At 34.6% G+C, this 23684-nt stretch overlaps 1 protein-coding gene across 1 annotated transcript in view; it reads right to left on the bottom strand.

The window, feature by feature from the left end:
- Positions 1-23684, bottom strand: part of ADAMTS19 (ADAM metallopeptidase with thrombospondin type 1 motif 19) — a 218438-nt gene that overhangs the window by 118025 nt on the left and 76729 nt on the right. Inside the window, exons 7-8 of the mRNA XM_024761933.1 lie at positions 7655-7795; positions 6090-6240 (exon numbers count right to left, since the gene is read on the bottom strand). Coding sequence (XP_024617701.1) covers positions 6090-6240; positions 7655-7795 — 292 coding nt within the window. The remainder of the gene's footprint in view (positions 1-6089; positions 6241-7654; positions 7796-23684) is intronic.

Below are 23684 nucleotides of genomic sequence, written 5' to 3' on the forward strand. Positions count from 1 at the left end.
CCATTGACAGAGATATGGATAAAGAAGATGTGGTACATATATACAATGGAATATTGCTCAGCCATAAAAAAGAATGAAATAATGTCATTTGTGGCAACATGGATGGACCTACAGATTATCATACTAAGTGAAGTAAGTCAGAGAAAGATAAATATATGATATCACTTATATGTGGAATCTAAAAAAATGATACAAATGAACTTATTTACAAAACAGAAAGAGACTCACAGATATAGAAAACAAACTTATGTTTACCAAAGGGGAAAGAGGGGAAGGGATAAATCGGGAGTTTGGGTTTAATGGATACACACTACTCCATATTAAATAGAGAAACAACAAGGACCTACTGTATAGCACAGGGAACTATATTCAATATCTTGTAATAACTATAATGGAAAGGAATCTGAAAAAGAATATATATATATATATATATATACACACAAAAAATACCAAAACAAAAACAGCACAACTTAATTGGAGAACTTGATGGATTCAACCACTTCAAAATTTTAAAATGACATTGTATAAAAAGTTAACACACAATGACATACTTTAAGGAAGTGTCACCTAGAATATAGAAAGAACTCCTGCAAATCAGCAAGAAAAACAGAAAGTTTAAAAAATGGGCAAAATGTAAATAGGCAATTTACAAAGATAGAGATAAAATAAATAAATAAAAGATAAAAAAATAAAAGCCCACGTCAATAAGAAGGCGTGAATAAAAATTAGTCCTAAGGAAAAAAATTAAGGAGCTAGATTATCTAGACAAATAATGTGCCATCAAACTCATATACCGTGTAGGACTAAAGCTCAAAGAATAGGATGAAGCTTTGATTAGATGGCAAAACAGGCAGATTCAATTCCTGGTAGCTTTAACCCACCATAACTTTATTGATCTTATAGGGAGAAAGGACAATAAAAATCTTCAACTTCACCAATCTTAACAACATGATTTATCAATGATACTGTATTAGTTGCCCAAACAACTACTTTCCATCAAGGGATATTTCATGCTTTTTTAGTCCTAACTCCTATTGCCTCTGGAATTTCACAATGCCAAATCACAGAGACTCAATCTTCTAGAATTCTTCATAAGGTACTCATCTCAATACCAGCGTGTTCATTAGATCAAATGAGAGATTTTAGAAGTCCTACATACTTTGATATATTAAGTCGATATAAGAGAAATGTAAAACTGGAACTTTACGTGGGACTTTCACTTTAAGTCATCGTATGATTCAATTACACTAGAAAGTTTTCGATACAATATAATATGTATGCAACTCACATTGTGCCTAGTCCAAAACCAAAGGCAGAACCTTAAGTTTCCTGGAGGTCTTCATTTTTTTTTTTTTTTAAGCAAACTTCCTTCTCATTCAAATAATGTAACTCTCAAGTAGCCACTTCTTATTGGTTCTAAGGAAACATCCATACCTCTGTATTCTTAGCCAGGCTAAGTAATTTTAGGCAGCTATTAAGATAACTTGATGCAGTTGTAGCTGGCTCAGCCACAAGATGCTAGATGGCCTAGAGGCACCAAATGCTTAGGACTCAGGAATAAGGTCATCTGAGAAGTTAGCATATTCATACAGAAGAGTGAGCAATTATTGCTGAGGGTCGAGATGTTTCACAAACATCTCTACAGCTATGCCTTTAAACATGTTGCAGATGTAAGCTGCTATCCTAAGGGTAAATTTATATCATTAATTAGATCAGCATGTACATAATGTTGGAGTCCCTAGTGCTTGTATATAACTATTTGTCAGTAAGAATGGAAGAGCAATATCTAATTCAAATACTATGGGCCAACTACCATTGTCTCATATTGTACCAGAAACACACACGTTGAAAAGTTGCTGCAAATCCTTACTCCATGCAGCTCAACACTTATGTATAACTGAATGGAGATGTAAGATGGACATACGGATGCCTGATTAACTCATGTGTAAGCTGTGAAACATAAGCTACATACCCTTATAGGTTGTTATTTATGGAGCCATTGAATTAATATTTTAGATGGTTATCTTCATATTTTCTGGACATATTATATATCTAAGAATCAACTATTTCTATGAGTAAAATTTTAGAGTTATTATTCCATCATTCAGTTGATTCACTTATTAATTTAATAAATACTTATTGAGCACTCTTTTAGGTGCCAGAAGTACAGTGATAAAAAGGACTGACAACTCTTTTGATGTTATGGAGCTTGCCTTCTAGGAGGTTCGTTTTGTATAAAGTCTAGATGACAGACTGGTAGATATGGCGACTTCACGTGTATCCCCTTGAAAGTGTACGTGAGTGGCTTAACGCGCTGAACTATTCTATCTTCTACACTTATAACTACTTCCCCTTATATTTTTAATTTCTACTTCCTCACCCTCAGGTGTTCAGGGATGTCAAGAAAGCATCAAGTAATAGTGTCCCAAACCCAGCGGGAAAACATAGCAATTGCATATTCTCAGACTTCATTTTACTCCCCTTGTCTTCAGCTTTTGGAATTTCTAATAATTTCCACTTTGAAAAATGTCTTCACTTAGCCTCCAAGATCTTACTTTCTCTTGGTTCGATTCCTACCAATAGACTTCTTCAAAGTTTTAATTGTTGCTTCCTCCTTATTTTCCTAACCTCTAAATATTGTAGTGATTAAGTTCTCACTCTTCGAATTTTTCCTCTTCTAACTCATTTCCTAGTGTCATCATTTAATATCATGTCTTCAGTATCTCCTACTTGTTGAGGACTTCCAGATAGATATCTATTCTGGACCTACAAACATCTCTAGTTGGATGTCCAATGGACATCTTAAACTTAAAATATGAACCTAACTCCACGCCAGTGCATTTGCTTTCTGTTTCTTCTTGCTACATTTTTCCCAAGATAAATGCATGGCTGGCTACCTAACTTCCTTCAGATTTCTAAACAAATGTCACTTGCTTTAGGAAGCCTTCCCAGATCATCCTGTATAAAATAGCACCATTCCTACCCTCCCATCCCTGGTTGTATTCCCTGTCTTCGTTACCTGAACTTATACTTCTCCAAAACACTTATTACTAACTGACATATCATATATGTATGTACTTATTGTCTGTTTCCCCAGCTAAAATTAAGCTCCATGAAGCTGGGGGTTACTTCCTACTGTGTTATTAGTACACAGAACAGCACCTGGAAAGTAGCTGGAACTCAATAAATATTTATCAAATCAGTGATTGAATTTTTAAATAATCTCTTCTGTGGCTCTATCTACCTATTTACCTACCTACCTACCTACCTACCTACCTACCTAATTTCTATGCTTTGCAAGCAAGCTGCACTGATTTGGGGTGGAAATGATGATTTTTCAAGGGTGGTATCAGAATGCTGTTTTGGATTTTAGAATGAAAGAAGTCCAGCCTCTTAGCCCTAAGAGACTTTGAAAGATAACATAGCTCTATTTCTTGTTCTATAGAGTGTGGCTTAGAAAGAAAAAGAGTTTTGCCTAAGGTTACACAACTAATGAGAGGCAGAACCACTGTTAGAGCCCAGGCTTCATGGCTTTCCAGCCAGTGCTCTCCAACCAAACCCCTATTAGGAGGCATTGCTTCTCCTTGACTGCCCACAGCAGCCCAATCCTTTCTGGCATTATTTTAAAAGTGTCCTTAATGAAGATTACACACAGATAGAACTAGAGAAAAATCTGGTTTTATGAATAAAAATGTCAAATATAGATAATTTCAGGGGAAAAAAGGAGAACATTTCTGGATACTTAAGACCTAAAACTTAATTCTGTTTGTGCAAAATGCCTAGTTTAAAACAAGGCAACATCCTAGGATATTAAGAAATGGATTTAACATCCCTTAACAAATAGTTATACTTTCAGAGGTGGGGAAAAAATCCATGCAGGTAGGTTAGTGAGAAACAACCATATAAATAGAGCAAATAGCCTAAAAAAGTTTAAAAAATCAATTAAAATATTTCTTGACCCTGATGGTGTAGGTGCTGTAAGGGATAAAGCAAATTCAGTCTAAACACAGGATTTGATCTAAGGTTTTTCCCACACAAAGACACAAAGTAAAGAAGTTTGAATTCCATAAGAAGCAGTAGAGCATAGTGGTTACATATACTCTATTCTTTGGATTTGCATCTAACACTCCCTCCGCATAGATGTAATAACTTAATTGTGTTATTTAACTTCTACAGGCCTCAAACTGTTGATCTGTAAAACAGGACTAAATATCAACTATGGCATATAATTGTTATAAGAATCAAAATAGGTCATAAATCTAAATGATTTACACCCTGTGGCATCCATTTTAGAGTTCAAAATATTGTGGAATGGTACTAGTAAAATTTAACTAACTGCAATATATAATTTAAAATAATTTCTAAAATGTTTAAAAATAGTATTTATGAAAAATGATCTAAAATTTACCAAAATCACTTTTGTATTTGATCATTTGCTGAGTTTTTCTAACACTTGGGGTACTTCATAAAATATGAACAATTTTCATTGATCAAGTCTATCAATTTTCTGTACTACATGAACTGAAACCCTCTCCTATGCAATAGTATGATAGTAATCATAGGCAGCCTACTCTGTTTTCCAAAACATGATAATTTCAGCATGTAGATGTGTTTACCTACAAAACCAAACTTGTGGACCTCAAAACATTCATTTTACCATGACGATTTAAGAAAGAAGATTGTGACCCAATTTTTGATTGTCTAAAGTCCTTGGAGATGAGAGTAGATTGAACAAGATTGGTAGATGAGATCAGAGAGGTATTAGGACAGATAATACAAAGTCAACCTGGCTACTGCTGTAATTATCACACCCAATGCTAAGCTCCAAGGATCCATTGGTCTGCCACATGTGAACCCTTGGGTGTCCAGTCACAATCACACACCTATATCAGTTCCTCTTGAGGTCTAATATTGCCAGATGAGTATGACAGTCTATACATTCTTTCACATGTCACATTTAATGGAGCTCCAACTTCTTCATACATTCACTTATTTTAATCTTAAGTCAAATATTCACTGAGTGCCTACCATGTGCTAGCCATTGGACTAGGTGCTGGAGAAACACTCTGCCCTCCTGGAGCTTACACACTAGGGTGGGAAATTAATAAGAGGAAAGTAACAAACAAGTGAATAACTCCTTTGATAAGAACAACGAAGCAGAGAGAGCATATGTCATAATGCTGTATAACCTTTTCCTTATAATGAATTTTAATTATTCTGCCAGTAATCCAAGACAGCATTATCTTCAACAAAGCCAAACTCCTTCGAGGCAATCACAGAACTTAGGTACAGTGAAATACAGCTCTCAATTCACTCTAAGCATGATTATCAGTTGAAGCCTGAAATACAAAGTGTGCACGAGTATGTGTATTGGAAAGAGGTAGGAAGAAATGGGCAGCTAGGGGATGAGCTTCAGGAAGACAGAAGAAAAGAAAAAAGGAAGGGTAAATAGAGCTAAATTCTTACATCAATTATGAAGGTCATTTTGCTCAATCTTTCAGATTTTAGATTTTTCTAGAATGGGACAATTGGCCTCTCAGAGTAACTAGTGACTGAATACTAATATAAAGACACTGCTTAGTTCACCATCAGACGTTTACCCTTTTCCTTTAGTTTAACTATTTAGAAATGTACTCTCTAATTTTTATTCCTATAGGACATATTTTTAACAATTTATTTTCAGAGTTAAAAGATATAATCCTTCCTCCAAAATTACATGTTCATATATCGTTTTTATGACATTTTCACCCGGTTACCTACCATGTAAGCAAGTAAGAGATTTAAAACAAAAGCAGTGAACTGGCATAATGCAAAGACTTTTCTGACTTCAGTGCCATTTTTGAAGTAGAAATTCTTGGGTCATTCCTTCCTGGCTTTAATTAAATATCGACACCTATTTCTAATCACTTTCAAAATGTTAGGGGGAAAATGCAGAAACCTTTTCTTAGAAAATCCTTCTTTCCAATACTGGGATGCTTTGAAGCTACAAACTCTAAAATAAAGTCATCTTCCCCTCCCCCAATCAATACTTCTAAATAATGGATGTGAACATACACTTAAAAAAAATCCTACCTGGATACAACTCTTACCTGCATCTCTTGACAAAAGGAAGCCAATGGCCCAAAGAGAATCTGACATTGCTCGTCAGCAGTGTATGTCATCTCTGGCAACTTGGAGGGAACCATCACGGAATTGACACTCTGGGGATTTGTCTGTAGCAAGCAGTTACTGGCCTTTGACCTGGCGATATGCAGATATGTGTAACATTTTGAGTTAAATGCAAAAAGTTGTTATAACTAGTTAACACAGCAACAAGAAACATTTCGATACTATTAAAATATGTTCTTACTTTTATTTATAAGCTCTTCTATTGAATGCTCATAGAAATTATCCCATGTATGAGAATCATTTGTTTATAATTATTACTATAAACCTAATAATAAAAAAAGTTCAAATTAACAGGACTTTTTGTTTTTAAAGATCTTTCATATGGATTAACTCAGCTAATCTACATAACACTGTGAGGTGGTTATTATTTTACATATTTATAAGATGAAGAAGCTCAGAGAGTAACTTGTCCAAAAGTAATGTATGAAGGTAAGAAATCAACTATATTCTGGGATTTAAGGAATCTATGGAAAGCATCTCAAGTGACTATTAATAGTGTGAATATCTACTTGACATCGTACTACAACTTCCATTTATGGGGTAAAATTTAATTTTATCATAGTTCTGATTCATGAGAAGACAACTACACAACATCCTGCACTCATTAGGGCCTACTGAGGGGCTACTGTTGCAGTGACAAAGAGAATGCCCAGACTCTACTGCACATATTTCTGGAAAGAGTTATAGTAATGTAATAAATATATTTTAGTAGATTTTAATATTCATTTGACAAAAAATTAGCTTGACAATTTAAATGGTATGGAAAAATAAATTTGTGTAGTGAATTTAGCTAGTTAGATGTTCCTATATTTCTTACTTAGACTTTTGGATACTTTAAGCATCTCTCACTCACTAATTGGGACTTTACATAACATCTACTGGTACCGTTTCATCTTCCCCTTCTATTACTGAAGGAAAAAGTAAAGAACAGGGCTTTAACATGAAAATTAGAACAGTAATACTTTTTTTCATTTCCTTTTCCAACCAGGCAGAAGCTACATATTACCAAAGTTAAAGGTTGAAAAGAGGAGAATCAAGGACTATTATAATGGTGAAAACTATGCATTGACATTAATGAAAAAAGATTCAGAGTGCAGAACTACCACAGTGGAAAGGTGGAGCTTTTGTTAAAGAGGTTCTTTATAACAACAGATATAGAGGGATGAACAATGAAAATGTTTCCACTGAGAAATTCTGAAGAGGCAATTAAATATTATGAAAGATTTTTTATCATTATACTAACTTTCAACCTTACAAATCACCTTGCCCATCCTCTTGTTTGAAAGTGTGGAAACTAAGAAACAAGTGGGTTAAATAATATGTCCCAGTTCGCACCACGAGTCAGTGGAGAACCAGGAGTGGATCCCAGCACCTTGATTCCTAATCTGGTGGCTGTCCCCCTCTGCCACACCACCCTCCCAGGTTGGTAGAGGAAGCAGGCACACATACACATTCATGACACAGCAACAGCTAGTGACCTCAGTACCTTAGAAATCTTTCCAAATCTTCCTTGCTACATTGGGACCACGAGACATCACCGAGATTTTGTCCTTTAATCCATTCACCAGACATGATATGAAGACCATCAGCACATGATGGGTGGTCATTGTCATGATTAATCCCCATGCTGATTTGGAATATAAAATTTAAAAATTACATTAGATAGATATTTTTAACCTGTTATACTTGCAATTAAACAACAGCTAAATAATTAAAATAATGGGAGAGAAATTCGTTTTTATTTTTTATTGAAGTAGAGTTGAATCACAATGTTGTGTTAATTACTGCTGTACAGCAAAGTGACTCAGTTATATATATACACATTCATTTTCATATTCTTTTCCATTATGGTTTATCACAGGATATGGAATACAGTTCCCTCTGCTCTACAGTAGGACCTTGTTGTTTATCCATTCTATATATAACAGTTTGCATCTGCTAACCCCATACTCCCACTCCACCCCTCCCACACCCTCCCTTCCCCTTGGCAACCACTGGTCTATTCGGAGAGAAATTAGTTTTTTGTGTTTTTATTAATTTTTTTTGATGTGGACCATTTTTAAAGTCTTTATTGAATTTGTTATAATATTGCTTCTATTTTATGTTTTGGATTTTGGCCACGAGGCATGTGGGATCTTAGCTCCCTAACCAGGGATCAAACCCACACTCCCTGCATTGGAAGGTGAAGTCTTAACCACTGGACTGCCAGGGAAGTCCCGAGAAATTAGTTTTAAAGGTCAACATAACATTAGATTTCAGACTGATTTATTTTTAAAATTTTATGGTCTATATTAAAGGTCAATGTTTTCACTTAGTAAAAAACATTCTCCCAATCAATTCAGTAAATAACATGCTTAGTTCACCTGTATCAAAATGATCTATAGATATATTTTTGACATAGTAGCAGGTATGAAGCACACAGAAGTGGTAAGTTTCTATTCAATCACACTAGATTCTTGCTCTTGCCTAAAGATCCTTTATTCATTCCTTTTATCAAATCCGAAAACACATTAAAGTATTATTTTTCCTCAAGTGCTTCACGAGACAGTCTTCCTCCACTCATCATAAAACACAAACTGTCCCTGGGAAACCTGAACACTCTCGGCCATCTTCATCTTTTCTACTGAATCCTGAATCTGTTGCTCCAAGTTGTAACTCTATTCTAAAACTCTGACTTATCTTCTGATGGACGTATTAGAAGACTGTTAAATTCAGTATGTCTAAAAGCTGCCCTTAATATTTTCTCTTTCAAACCTCTATGTACTCCTGAATTCTTTTTCTCGCTTGTTCTCTTTTGTGCGCTTTTGCTAGCCCAAGAATCTTCAGGTCATCATTTATTCCTTCCTCTCCCAAATTATCACCCAATTATTTACTAATTGTTAGGGGCAAGCCCTGCTAATCTACTTTCTAAATATTTCTTTCAATTGTTATTTCCTTTCAATTCCTTCTGTTACTATTAAAGAGGATTATAAAAATATTTAATCCTGAAAATTACTATGGCATTCTGAGTGGGTTCTGTGCTTCTAATCTTTGGCAACATTCTCCCTTTTCCTCCTGCCCTGCTCCAGTAAGATCTATTTAAAAACACAATCAGGCTGCCTTTCGTCTGCTTTTCCATTACCTATATAGGAATTTCCAGCTCCTTAACATGGTACACCATTTCTTAATCTTCTTCCAAGCCATTTATTGCATTTCTTTTCAGCAAGAGCAAATGACCTGTAGTTTCCCAAACATTATGTTGTTCCTTATTCTCTTGCATTTTCTCTGTGTCATATACCATAAAAAAGGGGCTTATAAGCTTGAATTAAACAATTCTATGAGGTAGGAACTTTTATAATACCCTTTCTTCTGATGAGAAGTAACTTTCCCAAGGTCATACAACAAGAAAGTGGAAAGTAGTGATGTTTGAATTGAGGAGTCTGGCTCTAGAATCATGTGACTAACCACTGAAGTCCATTCCCTCCCTGACCCTATCCGAAGTGCCTTGCCTTCAACACCTTTCCCTGGATAAATTCTACTTGATCTTCAAGATTCACGTAGATTACTTTCACGAGGTTTTCTTTTACTAAACTCCCACCTCACCTACGGGTACTGTCTCTGTTTTCCCGACACAGGGTTCTGTGAACAACATTACTACAGTGTTTTCTACATTGTACTGTATGTTTTTACTCTTGGTTATCTCTCCAGTTTCTTGAGGATAGGAACTTACTCATTGCTCTAAGATCCTGGCATATGGGAACCATACTCTATAAATGGTATTTAAATGTTGAACCAAGTCAGCATGTATTGGGATTGGCCAAAAAGTTCGTTCAGGTTTTCTGCAAGAGGTTATGGGAAAATACGAATGAACTTTTTGGGCAACCCAACAGAATCACTTCTATTTCAGTAAAAGTTGCATATAATCTCCTATGAATTCTCATAATGAGGACATTAAAATAGCTGTTTGTGAGAGAGTTAATACTGAAGAAGTAGAAAGAGGAAAGCTTGGTTTTGCACATGTTAAGTTTGAGATGATGGCAAGATAGTCCAATGCTCCCTTTTCTCATTGTGTAATGATCTAGATAATAAATAGTCTTTCAGAAAAATTTTGTGAACAGCAATATATATATGACATTTTAAAATACTAATAAAAGAATATTGTTATAGAAGTTGCTAAAGGAAATTACAACTATACTACCTATATTTTCTCATATGAAAATGAAATTTTTCAAGACTATTGAACTACATTTTCGGTTAAATAAACTAAAGATTTAAATCAAAATGGTTAGATTTAATGTTTTTGAAAGAAGAAAATGATATAGATGGAATTAATTTATGAAGAAGAGTAATGAATTAAAAGTTCATTATGTTTGCTAACTTGAAGATTATGGAAATTATATAAATAAAATTTAAAATATACTGTTGAATATTATCCTTCACTTTTAGTGTTACAAAAATTCACCTATATGATACACCATATTTCTCCTTCCTCGTCTAACTAATGTCCTTAAATAGGGTTTGTATCAATACATATTAATAGAATGACTGACAGAGAGAACAGGAAGAAAAATGTTTTCATACTTTGAAGATAAAGAGAAAAAGTAAGACATGATATGGAGTAGGTAGAGGCCAATTCACTTACTGAGGGCTAGAGTGAAAGACGTAGGAGTTAGATTTGAATCATGTATCTCCCCCTTATTCATGTGACCAGAGGCAATTTAAATAATAATAAAGGAATAAATGTGCCTCAGTTTCCTCATCTGTTAAATATACTTTTCTGACTGGTTGTGAAGGTTACATGAGGATGATATAAAATGCCTGGCACAGTGCCTGCAATATAGCAGGAACCCATAACCTTTTTTTTTTTTTTAAACTGGGGCAGTAAATCAGAGAAGTTTTATCCTATCTCTCTAATTTGTCAAAAAAACACAGAGATAACCATCATTAAAGGCAATCTGCTGTATTGGCTGACTTTCATGAAAGTGGGGATTTAAGAAAAGCCAAGTAAATAATAATGGCAAGAAGTTACTTTGTCTGAATGTTAAACTAAAATAAGAAATTGTAAATATGCCACAATCTCCCAGATTGATAAAGACGCCTAATGCACTGACTATATGGTTCCAATGCCGCCCCTGCCTGCATCACTGTTTCACCTCCCCCAGGGATTCTGGCTGCAGCACACATTGCCGGGTGACCCTGTTATAACAACAGCCACTTGCCATGTGGAACATAATCAACTCTTCCATCTGTGGTGGTACAGTCTTTCAAACCATACACAAATGCTATTATTTTTGAAAGGCAACTGGTCCTTTTCAGAAATAATAAAACTTCTTAAATAATGTGTCCATTTGAGAGAAGGAGAGGGACTCCTTCCAAGATTTAGCAATTTGGACATTTTCCCAAAGCAGTGTAATGTTATTTTCCAAATTGGGAAGATTACAACTTCTCATGCAGATGATCATTTTCCTTTTGGGATCCTGATTCTCATGTAAGAAATTAGCTACAGCCATGGAGAGATCTGGTGATACAAGCATTGTTTACCATTAGTTAAATTTTCCTAAAGCTATTTAACTTGTAACAGAAGTTATCATTAAATTGGGACAGGGCTTTTTTTTTTATAACCACACATCTGGAACTATCAGGAGACACTGCTTAGTACTGATCCTACAGATTTGAAATAAAACAACTGTGAACCTTTATTTGCGCCAGTCACTATGTTAATCATTTACAATGATGATATCATTTAATCCTCACAATACCCCCAGAATGTTTCTGTCATCATGACTTCTATCTTACAGATTAGGAAGGTGCTGAGGTTAATAGCAGAGCTGTGACTCAGGCCCAGGCAGTCTGATGGGTCAAAAGAAGTGAACGTTAAATCACCAAACTATAGATCAAAAGTATCCATTTACATATAAGGTTTATTTTCTGAATCATTTTAAATGTCTCCTCTCTGTTAGCAGAAACACACCTTCACGTATACAGTCCCATAACCAAGTCGCATGCACTGCATGGGAAACATTCTCGAAGTAAGACATTAGCAACACCTCTCCTCACACTGTGCAACTCAGCTACATATTAATAATCTCAGTTTAAATTCACTTTGACAAAGAGCCTTGGGCAAATAAACTCTCCACTAACATTGTACATGGTTGTCAAGTCAACTGAGAAAATATTTTTATCTTATAAAACTTCTCAACTTGTTTAAAAGTCTCTGCCAGGAAGTTCTGTGATATCCTGCGGAAAGCTGGAGAAGCATTTGGATTTTGAAGATGGTCCCTTTTGATGTTTAAAGAGTCAGAGAAGAGAACATTTATGAATTCACTCACATTTTTTGGATAATTTGGAAAGGATCCAATTTGTAAACAGTCATATTTTAAGAGAGTAAACTTTTTTGTGCTGAATACATTAAACATTTTGTCACAATATCTTATTTTCCACTAAAAGCCATATATTATATAGAAAAAATTAATTTATAAAAGGAAACAAACTATCACAAATGACACGTAATTTCATACCATTCAGTGGCTATATCTGATTTGATGTCACTTCACTCCTGTGTACTCATGGAAAAAAGCCCAACATTAAGAAATATGAGACATTTTCATTACTTTTTATATTTTAAATCATTTCGCTTTGCACAAAACAAATATGTACTTCCACTGGTAAGTCAAGAGGCAATGGAAAGTAAGTCAGCATCAAGATAAAAAATCAGAGGTCAAAAAATAAAGTAGGGGTACAAAAGGAGATTCCTTTTGACTTTGCTGTGTGTTACACGACAGTTTTATCTAGCAATTCAACAAATACTTGTTAAGAACACACTAAGTGCTAGGCACTGTACTGAGTTGGGGTCGTAAAAATGAGTAAGATCCAGTTTTTACCCTCAAGGAGTTTATCATATACTGGGGCTGGAACACTCCATCCCTTGCCCTCATGCAGCTAAAAGATGCCTGGATCCTGTCCTTCTACGTTCCATAAAGCTCTCCCACCCATTCCTCCTTTTCCAACACTACTTCCATCAACCAAGACAAGAGGTGACTTTCTTCACTTCTGGGTTGTTGTTCTTCACTTCTGGATAACCCCTTCACACCTGGCCTTAACTCTTTGCCTTATTAAACAAGTATTTAATTGTTTTAATTCCTTATGAAAACATTAACAAAAACTAGCTCCCGAGGTAAAATCTTTCAATTTTCCTTGGCAAGCAACGATACTGAAAAAGTGAATAATGAACCAAAGGGCTGGTTAAAATGCAGATTCCTGAGCTCTACCCCAACCGATTAAAAGAGGCCTAAGACCTAAGAAACTTTATTTTAACACATTTTATCAATGATTCTTACTTAAAATTCTGAGAACCAATGAGCTACAAGATAAAATCCAAACTTTTTATCTTGTTTTCAAATAATCTGTAAACTGATTTCAATCTAATTTCCACTGGAACAGTTAATTCCAGCCTACTGTTTTGTACAGTCCCTTCCTTTCAGAATGCCTTCCACAGCTTGTTTGTATTTACAAATGTAACTTAAATTTTAAGCCCTTCTTCCCATATAAAGGACTCTTCAATAAAGTCTAGCACATATTTCTCATGATTCTTAACTTTTGCACCCTTCAAATATATGGCACAAAAAATATCAGAACTATCTTCTATTTCTGGTGAATTTTAAGTAATATATACAAAGTATTACTACCTAGAATTTAAGTGTTCAGAGAATAAGAATTATCACATTTTCTTTTTAATTCCTTAAATAGTAATAAATAAATATACATAGATTTTATCAACTAATATAGAAGCATAGGAGCAACTAAATATTCTGTACATTTGATGGAAAGTTGAAACTATTGTGGCATCTTACTGACTTAGGGAAACCATAAGCCTGAAAAGTCTATGGATGATCTGCTCAAGGAAGGTTGCTTGCCTTACTCTAGACCATACACTTGCCAAGAGAAATGCATTAGAGAAATGCAAACAGAAAGCCAATTCTTGTATGGCTGTTCACTAGTTGGGTGATTTTTCTCCTCTTCCACCTACTCACTATGATGTCCAAACCTACATTTGAAGAGAATCTGGTATGGGAGTGCTGCTGCATCTCTGCTGGCTTATGTCCCATTGTGATTATTAACTTGGACAAACTACTTATTACTCTAACTGGTATCACTGTCTAAATAAAATAGCAAATACAAAAACTGTGCAAGTGGTCTTACAAGAATCTTGACTTCTCTGGTGGCACAGTGGTTGAGAATCCGCCTGCCAATGCAGGGGACATGGGTTCGAGCCCTGGTCTGGGAAGATCCCACATGCTGCGGAGCAACTAAGCCCCCGAGCCACAAGTACTGAGCCTGCGCTCTAGAGCCCCATGAGCCACAACTACCGAGCCCGTGTGCCTAGAGCCCATGCTCCACAACAAGAGAATCCTCTGCAATGACAAGCCCTCACACTGCCACACTGCAACGAAGAGCAGTCCCCGTTCACCGCAACTAGAGAAAGCCCGCATGCAGCAACAAAGACCCAGTGCATCCAAAAAGAAAAAAAAAAAAAGAATCGCCATAATAAGTACACTTCCTGCCAATCCAGTAAAGATTCTGAAGGATATAAAAGCACTCCTTGAGTGAACAGAGAGATGTATGGCCATTGGAGGCTGAAAATCTCCTTGTTACATTGAAGCATTCATAAAAATAATTATAATACTACTAATAATGAATTATTATTCATTCACTCTGTATTATTCATTCTGTGTTATGAGTCAACCAATGTGCCATGTAATTAGAGCATCACCAACCTAACAATGAACCTTGAAAGGAAAACTTATCCACATTTAGGAATGAAGAAAATTAGTAAAGACAAATTGACTTGCCCAGAGTTCATTCAGAGAGTAGCTGGCATGACAAGAATTCAAGTCCAAGTCTGCGTTGCTTTAATATGCTTTCTCTCATCTGCCCACTGAGTAATTTCTATCCTTAACCAAGGCGTGTGTACTAGAGGAAGATACTTGTGACTTTTGCTGTATGGAATTCTAAACTGTACAATATGGAAACAGTGAACTTACATGTTGCTATTACCAATTTTAGTGGGTCAAGGAACATTAATTACAGAAAAATTAATTTTGAATATTTTAAGAAGCAACAGATTTCTAGAAACAAGAGTATATTTGCTTCTGTCTATTACAGTAATCTGTTATTTTGTCTGTTTCCCATCCTAAGAGTCCTAGATGATGTACTGTCTTTATCTTCATTTCTTATTTACTTCTTACTGTTTGTCTACTCTCCCTTTAGAATATATCCTCTTTCTTATAGTAAGATATGCTGATGTAATCAATATACTGATACTGTATACTGATCTAATCAGTATATTGTACTACAAGATATACTTACTATAAGATATAATAGATATACTGATGGGCATCAATGCAGAATGAAGCCAAAAATTTTATTTCCTTCTAAAAGGGACTCCTCTGGCATGCTGAGAGAGACTAGCCAAATTTAAGCTTACAGGATACCTCCTGGAGCATATGCTACCTTCTTATTTAATTAGCAGAATTTTAGATTAAATAGTACTATTGCTGAAACTTCTGGAATTGTCCCTTCCAAGTCCACGACTTCAGGATGTGCCTGAAACAGCTGAACAGGCCTGTAACCAAACTTCAAAGAAGACTCATCATAACTGATGTATAATTTAACTACTGTATTTCTACACAGTTAATTTTATATAAGAATCAAAATAGCATGTGCCAGAAAGGAAAAATATGTTGTCATATTTGTATTTTTATAGTCATAAAACCATATTTTCCAGTCAAGGCAATTGCATTCCTTGAGCCAAACTAATTCCTCTTTCCCTGCTTCTGGAACTCAACTGCTCTCTACCCTGAATCTCAAAATGGCTGTCCAAAAGGTGAGTATTCCTAAAACAAATGCTTATTCATTCATACAATAAATATTTGAGTTCCTATAATATACAATGCACTCAACCTGGTACAATATGAGAAAAAATGTATTGGACACTAATCCTATTTTTTATAGAGATTCTTGTCTAGTAGGGAGTATATGTGTGTACAAATATCAGTATAAATCAGTATATATTAGAAATTAAGCTACAAGTGATATTTACAACTAACAGTGTAAGGGAGTTAAAAAAGGAGATATATTTCCAGCTGGACTTTCGGGTCTAATTTCACAAAAAGGATTACGTTTGGTTTGACCATTAAAGGGATTACATTTGTCTTTACCTAATGGATAAGTAAAACTGAAAAAGGTATAAATCAGTAGGGCTGGGAGTTGGAATAAGAAAAAAGCATTAATAAAGACATGAAGCTTGAAAATTATGGATTGTTTACATTCATGAAATAGAGAAGTAGCTTATAAAGTTAGAAAGATAGATTGGGACCAATCTATAAAAGTCATGAATCTAAGGCTATGGAATTTGGAGTTCATTCATTAGGTGGTAAGGAGCAATAAAGATTTCTGAACTGAAGATCAGAACCATAATTCAGGAAGCTGAATCTGATGAAAGTAAGATAGATTAGAAAGATTAGGTGCTGAGGCAAGGAGACCGCTGAGGTGGGTACTGCAATAGTCCAAGCCTGGATGAATAACAGAAGAGGGAATGGAAAGATGGGCTAACTATTTCAGATGACCAATGAACAGAATTTGACAACTGATTATGGAAGGAGCTAAGACTAGAAAGAGTTAAAGATGTTTTAGATGTCTCAACTTAAGAACTGATAACAATATTGATGCCAATAACAGAAATGCAGATGTCTGAAGAAGTGGGTTATAACCTGGCCCTACCTTGGTTCTACCCAGGCAAAATTTCCATCAAAGCATGTAAGCAAATGTCATTGATTTCAAAGCCTTATTAATTACAAGGCATCTACATTGTTCGTACTCTGGGATTACTTAAAACTTTAGCAGGTGCCCCAAATATTTGTTGCCTTCAAGGAGCTAACTTTGCATATTTATTGCCTCATTAGCTTCTCAGTTCCAAAGAAACTCCTGAATTGTCAACTTAGTGGAAAAGCCAGGTCTCTAAGCCAAAGTTTAATAAATATATATTAGTCTTTTACCCTTGGTTCAAAAAAGCAAAACAAAAACCAAAAACATACAAGTATTTTGGCCATGTGAAAACATATTCTGTGTTTTTATAGTCACATAATTTATAAGTAATTTTCCCTAATGTATGTAATTTTATCCACTCATCATCTCTATGAAGTAGGCAATCTAATTACCAGATGAGATTCTTAATCAGTAAATAAATTGTATATGTTTAATGCAGTTTTTTTTAACTTTTAAAAATGCAGAACTCTGCTAGAGCTTTTTTATTTTCTTGACACTATCTATTACAAGTATAAATTACCATAAATGTGCTAAAGTCAAATTACAAAATTGTATCGTAAACTGTTTTCAAGACAAACAACTTTGTCTACAGCCTTATATCCATACTATCATTTCAATAATATAAACCTATCTTAAAAGGACCATTTTTATAATTAGGAAAACAAAGTGCTGAGGCATCAGATACTAAATGGTCAAAAAATAAATACTATTTCATTAATATAAGACAGTGATCATTTTCAAGTCCTTATGATTACTTTTATTGGCTACTTATTTTTAAAGTAATGGGATAAATTTAACAAGTGAGAAAAAGATGAGATGCTTAACCATTCTAGTAAGCAAAGAAACACAAAACAAATTAAATTATAATTTAACATGTGCTAAACTCAAAGCTGGGAAAATAAACTGAAACTGTATTTACCAGCAGTCTTCTATTTAAATTTGGATAAATATTGCATATGGCCTCCAAAAATAGTGCCCCACTTACACACTTCTCAAAAATGTATAAGAATATCTATTTCCTCATAGACGAACGCTTTTCATTCACTTACACTGTTAATCGAAAAATCATTTAACAGCTATTTATAGAGCACAAATGAAAGGTGTGAGAGATACAATGTTAAACAGCAATGACAGCAGAAATAAACATAAAACAAAACAAGACACAGCCCCTGTCCTCAAGAAACACAATCTAGGGCTTGCCTGGTGGCACAGTGGTTAAGAATCCACCTGCCAATACAGGGGACACAGGTTTGAGCCCTGGTCCGGGAAGATCCTACATGCCGCGGAGCAACTGAGTCTGTGTGCCACAACTACTGAGCCTGCACTCTAGAGACCGCGAGCCACAACTACTGAGCCCACGTGCCACAACTACTGAAGCATGCACACCTAGAGCCCATGTTCCACAACAAGAGAAGCCACCGCAATGAGAAGCCCGAGCATCGCAATGAAGAGTAGCCCCCGCTCGCTGCAACTAGAGAAAGCCCTTGCGCAGCAATAAAGACCCAATGCAGCCAAAAATAAATAAATAAATAAAATAAACACAATCTAATTAGAGATACAGACATTAAATAATCATGCAAGTGTAAACCTACAACTGTGAAAAAATTAGGAATGAAAACTACATAGAATTAATAAGAGCAGATATGAAGGGATTTAACCTACCCATGGAATACTTCTCTGAAGAAATGATGTAAAAGAAGAGTAAGAGAAAATGAGGGAAGAGGACAGAGAGAGTTTTCTTGTCAAAGGAGGCACGTGGTCCTTACAGTGGGAGTAAATACGGATTCATCTGTGTAGATTTATGTAATCTGATAGTCGAAAGGAGAATTGCTTTGTGGTTTGACTGGCATCCTATTAACGACACTAGGATATTCTCATATAAGCCATCAAAATATCTCTATAAGCTATGTGGTTATATCCTTTGCCATATTTCTAATGGGACTTTGGTCATTTTGCAAATTTATTTTTAAGAGCTCTTTTTATATTTAGGAAAATATTACTTTGTCATGTGTCAATATTACACGATGCAAATGCTTGCAGCGACTGTGATTTATCTTCTGACTGTTGTATTTTTTTCCTTGCCTTGATATTTAATTTCAAGTCACTAATTTTATGTGAATTTTCCTTAAATATTTCTAGATTTCACACCTAGAATCATAAACGTTCTCTATTAAAAGACTAAAAAAGAAAAAAGCCAACAAAACAAAAAAATCTCACGTACAGAATCATTTTGGTGTGTTCCGATGTAATGTCTAAGGTAGAGAATCAGATTTCTGTTACTTTTGTTATTGAATGATTCATTTCCTTCCATTGATTGTAGGTGCAGCTTTTATTATATGCTACATTTCCACATCTTTTTCTACATATAAATGGAATTTTTTTTCTTACTCTCTCTTCCATTGACTTGTCTGCTTTTTCTAGCACCAGCACAAACTGCTTTACCTATTCTGAAATGTATTACTATTTGATAGCGCTCACCCTCCTCCTCTCCACAGTGTTTTTTTTTTTTTTTAAACAAGAAATTTCTTATGTTGAGTTTTCCACATGGACTCTAAAATCAAGCTGTCTAGTAAAAAAATTCTATTGATATTTTGGGCAGATTATATTAATTTATATATAGATAATTGTCATTTTATAATATTGACTGCTCCTACCCTAAACCAGGAAATCTCTTTCCATTTATTTATACCACTTTTATGACTCTGTGTGGTTAATAATTCTTCTTTTTATAAGTCTTGTACATTCCTTTGTAAGTATATTCCTAGGTGTTTTATCTTTTTAATTTTTATTTTATTTTTTGCTATCTTCAATATAAATGAATTTTTTTTCTTTCCTTACAGTTTGCAAGTGGCTCTTGTTCATGTATTGGAAAGAAAACAATTTTTACACAGTTTTTTAACAGGCCAATAAAATTCTCTCACTGCTCTAATAGGTTTTTTAGTAGATTGTCTGAAGTTTTCCATTTATACAAATGATACTCATTTTGCCTCTCCTTTCTAATTTTAAATTTATTAAATATTTCTATGAAAACAAATATATGTAATATATATGTGTATACATACTACATTGTATGTGTGTGTATATGAATGTGTTATGTAATATAAATAACTTAAGTATTAAGGAGATAAACAGCAAGGTCCTACTGTATAGCACAGAGAACTATATTCAATGTCCTATGATTAAAAAAAACAAACCACCCAATTAAAAAATGGGTGAAAGACTTAAATAGACAAGTCACCAAAGAAGACATACAGATGGCCAACAGGCACATGAAAAGATGATCAACATCACTGATTATTAAAGAAAGGCAAATCAAAACTACAATGAGGTATCACCTCACACCAGTCAGAACAGCCATCATCAAAATATCTACAAACAGGGCTTCCCTGGTGGCGCAGTGGTTGAGAGTCTGCCTGCCGATGCAGGGGACACGGGTTCGTGCCCTGGTCTGGGAAGATGCCACATGCCGCGGAGCGGCTGGGCCCGTGAGCCATGGCCGCTGAGCCTGCGCGTCTGGAGCCTGTGCTCCGTAACGGGAGAGGCCGCAACGGTGAGAGGCCCGCGTACCGCAAAAGAAAAAAAAAACAAAACTACAAACAATAAATGCTGGAGAGGGTGTGGAGAAAAGGGAACCTTTTTGCACTGTTGGTGGGAATATAAATTGATACAGCCACTATGGAGAAAAGTATGGAGGTTCCTTAGAAAACTAAAAATAGAACTACCATATGACCCAGCAATCCCACTATTGTGCATATATCCTGAGAAAACCATAATTCAAAGAGACACATGTATCCCAATGTTCATTGCAACACTATTTACAATAGCCAGGACATGGAAACAACCTAAATGTCCAACAACAGATGAATGGATAAAGAAGACGTGGAACATATACAGAATGGAATATTACTCAGCCATAAAAAGGAATGAAACTGGATCATTTGCAGAGATATGGATGGACCTAGAGTCTGTCATACAGAGTGAAGTAAGCCAGAAAGAGAAAAACAAATATCGTATATTAATGCATATATGTGGAATCTAGAAAAAAGGTACAGATGAACCTATTTGCAGGGCAGGAATAGAGACCTGGACGTAGAGAATGGACATGTGGACACAGCGGGGGTAAGGGAAGGGTAGGATGAATTGGGAGATCAGGACTGACACATGTACACTACCATGTGTAAAATAGATAGCTAGTGGGAATATGCTGTAAAGCACAGGAAGCTCAGCTTGGTGCTCTGTGGGATGGGGGGTCAAGTGGGAGGGAGGTCCAGGAGGGAGGGGATATAGGTATACATATAGCTGATTCACTCATTGTACAGCAGAAACTAACACAACATTGTAAAGCAATTATACTCCAATAAAAAAATATCTTCTGATAAACCATAATGGAAAGGAATATATTAAAAAAAAATATGTGTAACTGAATCACTTTGCTGTACAGCTGTAATTAGCATAACATTGTAAATAAACTATACTTCAACAACAACAAAAAAGTATTAAGGGAAACCATCACACAAATAGGAAATTTGGACAAGACAAATTCTAAGATCCATGACCAACTTCTCTATCAGATCTTATATTTCCACCTTCGAGAAGAAGGCACGCAAAGTGTGTGCTGTTGTAGAAATCATTTTAGTCCTGAAGTCCTAAAGACAGTCTTGTATACTTTCTCTTAGAAGTCTCATCTGCGATGTATCAGTCTTTATTTTATCTGGAATTGATTTCTAGAAACGAGCTGAGGAAAGTGTTCAATTTTATTTTTATACATGTGGAAAACCAATTGTACCAGCACATTTTTATAAACAGTCAACTTTCTTTACTGGTCTGCAATGACAGCGTGGTCAGATGTCAGGTTTTCAAGTAGGCATGGGCCTGTTTATGACTCTGTATTTCACTGTACTCCTGTGAATATATGCGTAAATGTCAAGATCTTAGTTACTATAGTCTCATGATAGGTCTTCACTTCCGTTAGAGAAAGATTCCCATGCTATTCTCCTCCTCATCCTCTTCTACCTTTGCCTCCAGCTTCATAGCTTCTCCAAGAATGTTTTGACTATTTTTGGCTATTTGTACTTATATATAAATGTTAGAAATATTTACCAACTTATATAAAAGTTTATCATTGGAATTTCCATGAACCTCTAAAATATGTACAGCAGAACTGACATCTGTAAGATATTTCACTTATCCACAAACATGGTATATTTCCACTGATACAGGTTTGATTTAATGAATTTTAATAGGGGTATTTGCTTTTCTGTCTTTTGTTGGATTTATTCTTAAGTATTTTGTGTTTTCTATTGCTACAGTAAACAGCATCCTCTTTTTTAATGATATTTTGTATTTTTGTGTTTTTTATATTTATCTTATATCCAATAGACTTACTATACTCATCAACTAATTCCATACTTTACCTTTGCATTATATTGTGTTTTTATGTAGGCAATCATATCATTTGCAAAGTAAAATAGCTTTGTTTCTTCCATTCTCAACCCTACATCTTTCATTTATTTTACTCTCATGCTGTACTGGTTTGTACCCCCAGTACATATATAGAAGTAGATATAGTGAGATCTTTGTGATTTTATAGAGGATGTTTCTAATATTTAACAATTAAGAATCATGATTCCCATTGATCTTGATAAATTTACATGAGTAAATTTTATTTTATTGGATTTTTTTCTGCATCTACTGAGAGTGTAATTTTTCTGTTAATTACAAACAAATATTGTATATTAACACATATACGTGGAATCTGAAAAAAATGGTATAGATGATCTTATTTACAAAGCAGAAATAGACACAGACGTAGAGAACAAACGTATGGATACCAAGGGGGACAGAATCTGTTAATTAATCTGTTAATGTGGGGATTAAGATTTTTAAATGATAAATGACCTTTGCTATACAGACATAAAGTCAACTTTATTCTCTTGTATTAACTTCATTTATTTATACAGTGCTGCTTTATTTTGAAAATGTTTCTTTGCCATTTTTGCATCATTCTCAGATAAGAAATAATTGATACTTGCTTCTTTATAATAGTCCTTTATTGATTTTCATATTATATTAATGCTAGCCTCAAATAATGAATTTGAGGATGTTCCTTCATCCTAGAAAATTTAGATTTTCTAAATTTCCTTGAAGCTATTGCTGTGTGAGCTTGCATTTTCTTTGAAAAGATTCTAAAGTGCTGATTCAATTTATTTAAATAGTTATAGAGCTTTATGTCCTTCCATTACATTTTCTTAGAATTTTCCCATTTCATCTCTTTGTAGCTTTTTGCCATGCAAGTATTTAGTGTATTTTCTTAGTATCTTTTTAATGTCTTTGGTATCTGTGTTACATCTCCTTTTCTCATTTCTAATACTGTTGAATTATGCCTGTTTTTCTCGATCAATCCTATCTTTGTCAATTTTACTTGCATTTTCATATATTTAATTTTGGCTTTGTTGTTCACATTTATCACATTTTTCTTTTTCATTAATTTCTACTTTCATTATTTCTTCTAATTTTTTTACTTTGTTGTTATCTTTCTAACATCTTAATTTGAAAACTTAGGGCATTAATTTCATCATAAAATTTTTATGTATGTTTAAAGCTATTCATTTTCCTCTATGTGCTATTTTATCTGCAAGCTACACTTTCTAAATAGTATGTTTGTTATTGTTTAAACCTGAGAATATTCTGGTTTCCCTAATGATTTCTCCTTT

The sequence above is a fragment of the Neophocaena asiaeorientalis genome, unplaced genomic scaffold (assembly GCF_003031525.2).
Source record: "Neophocaena asiaeorientalis asiaeorientalis breed wild unplaced genomic scaffold, Neophocaena_asiaeorientalis_V1.1 scaffold385, whole genome shotgun sequence".
In the NCBI taxonomy this organism is placed as follows: domain Eukaryota; kingdom Metazoa; phylum Chordata; class Mammalia; order Artiodactyla; family Phocoenidae; genus Neophocaena; species Neophocaena asiaeorientalis.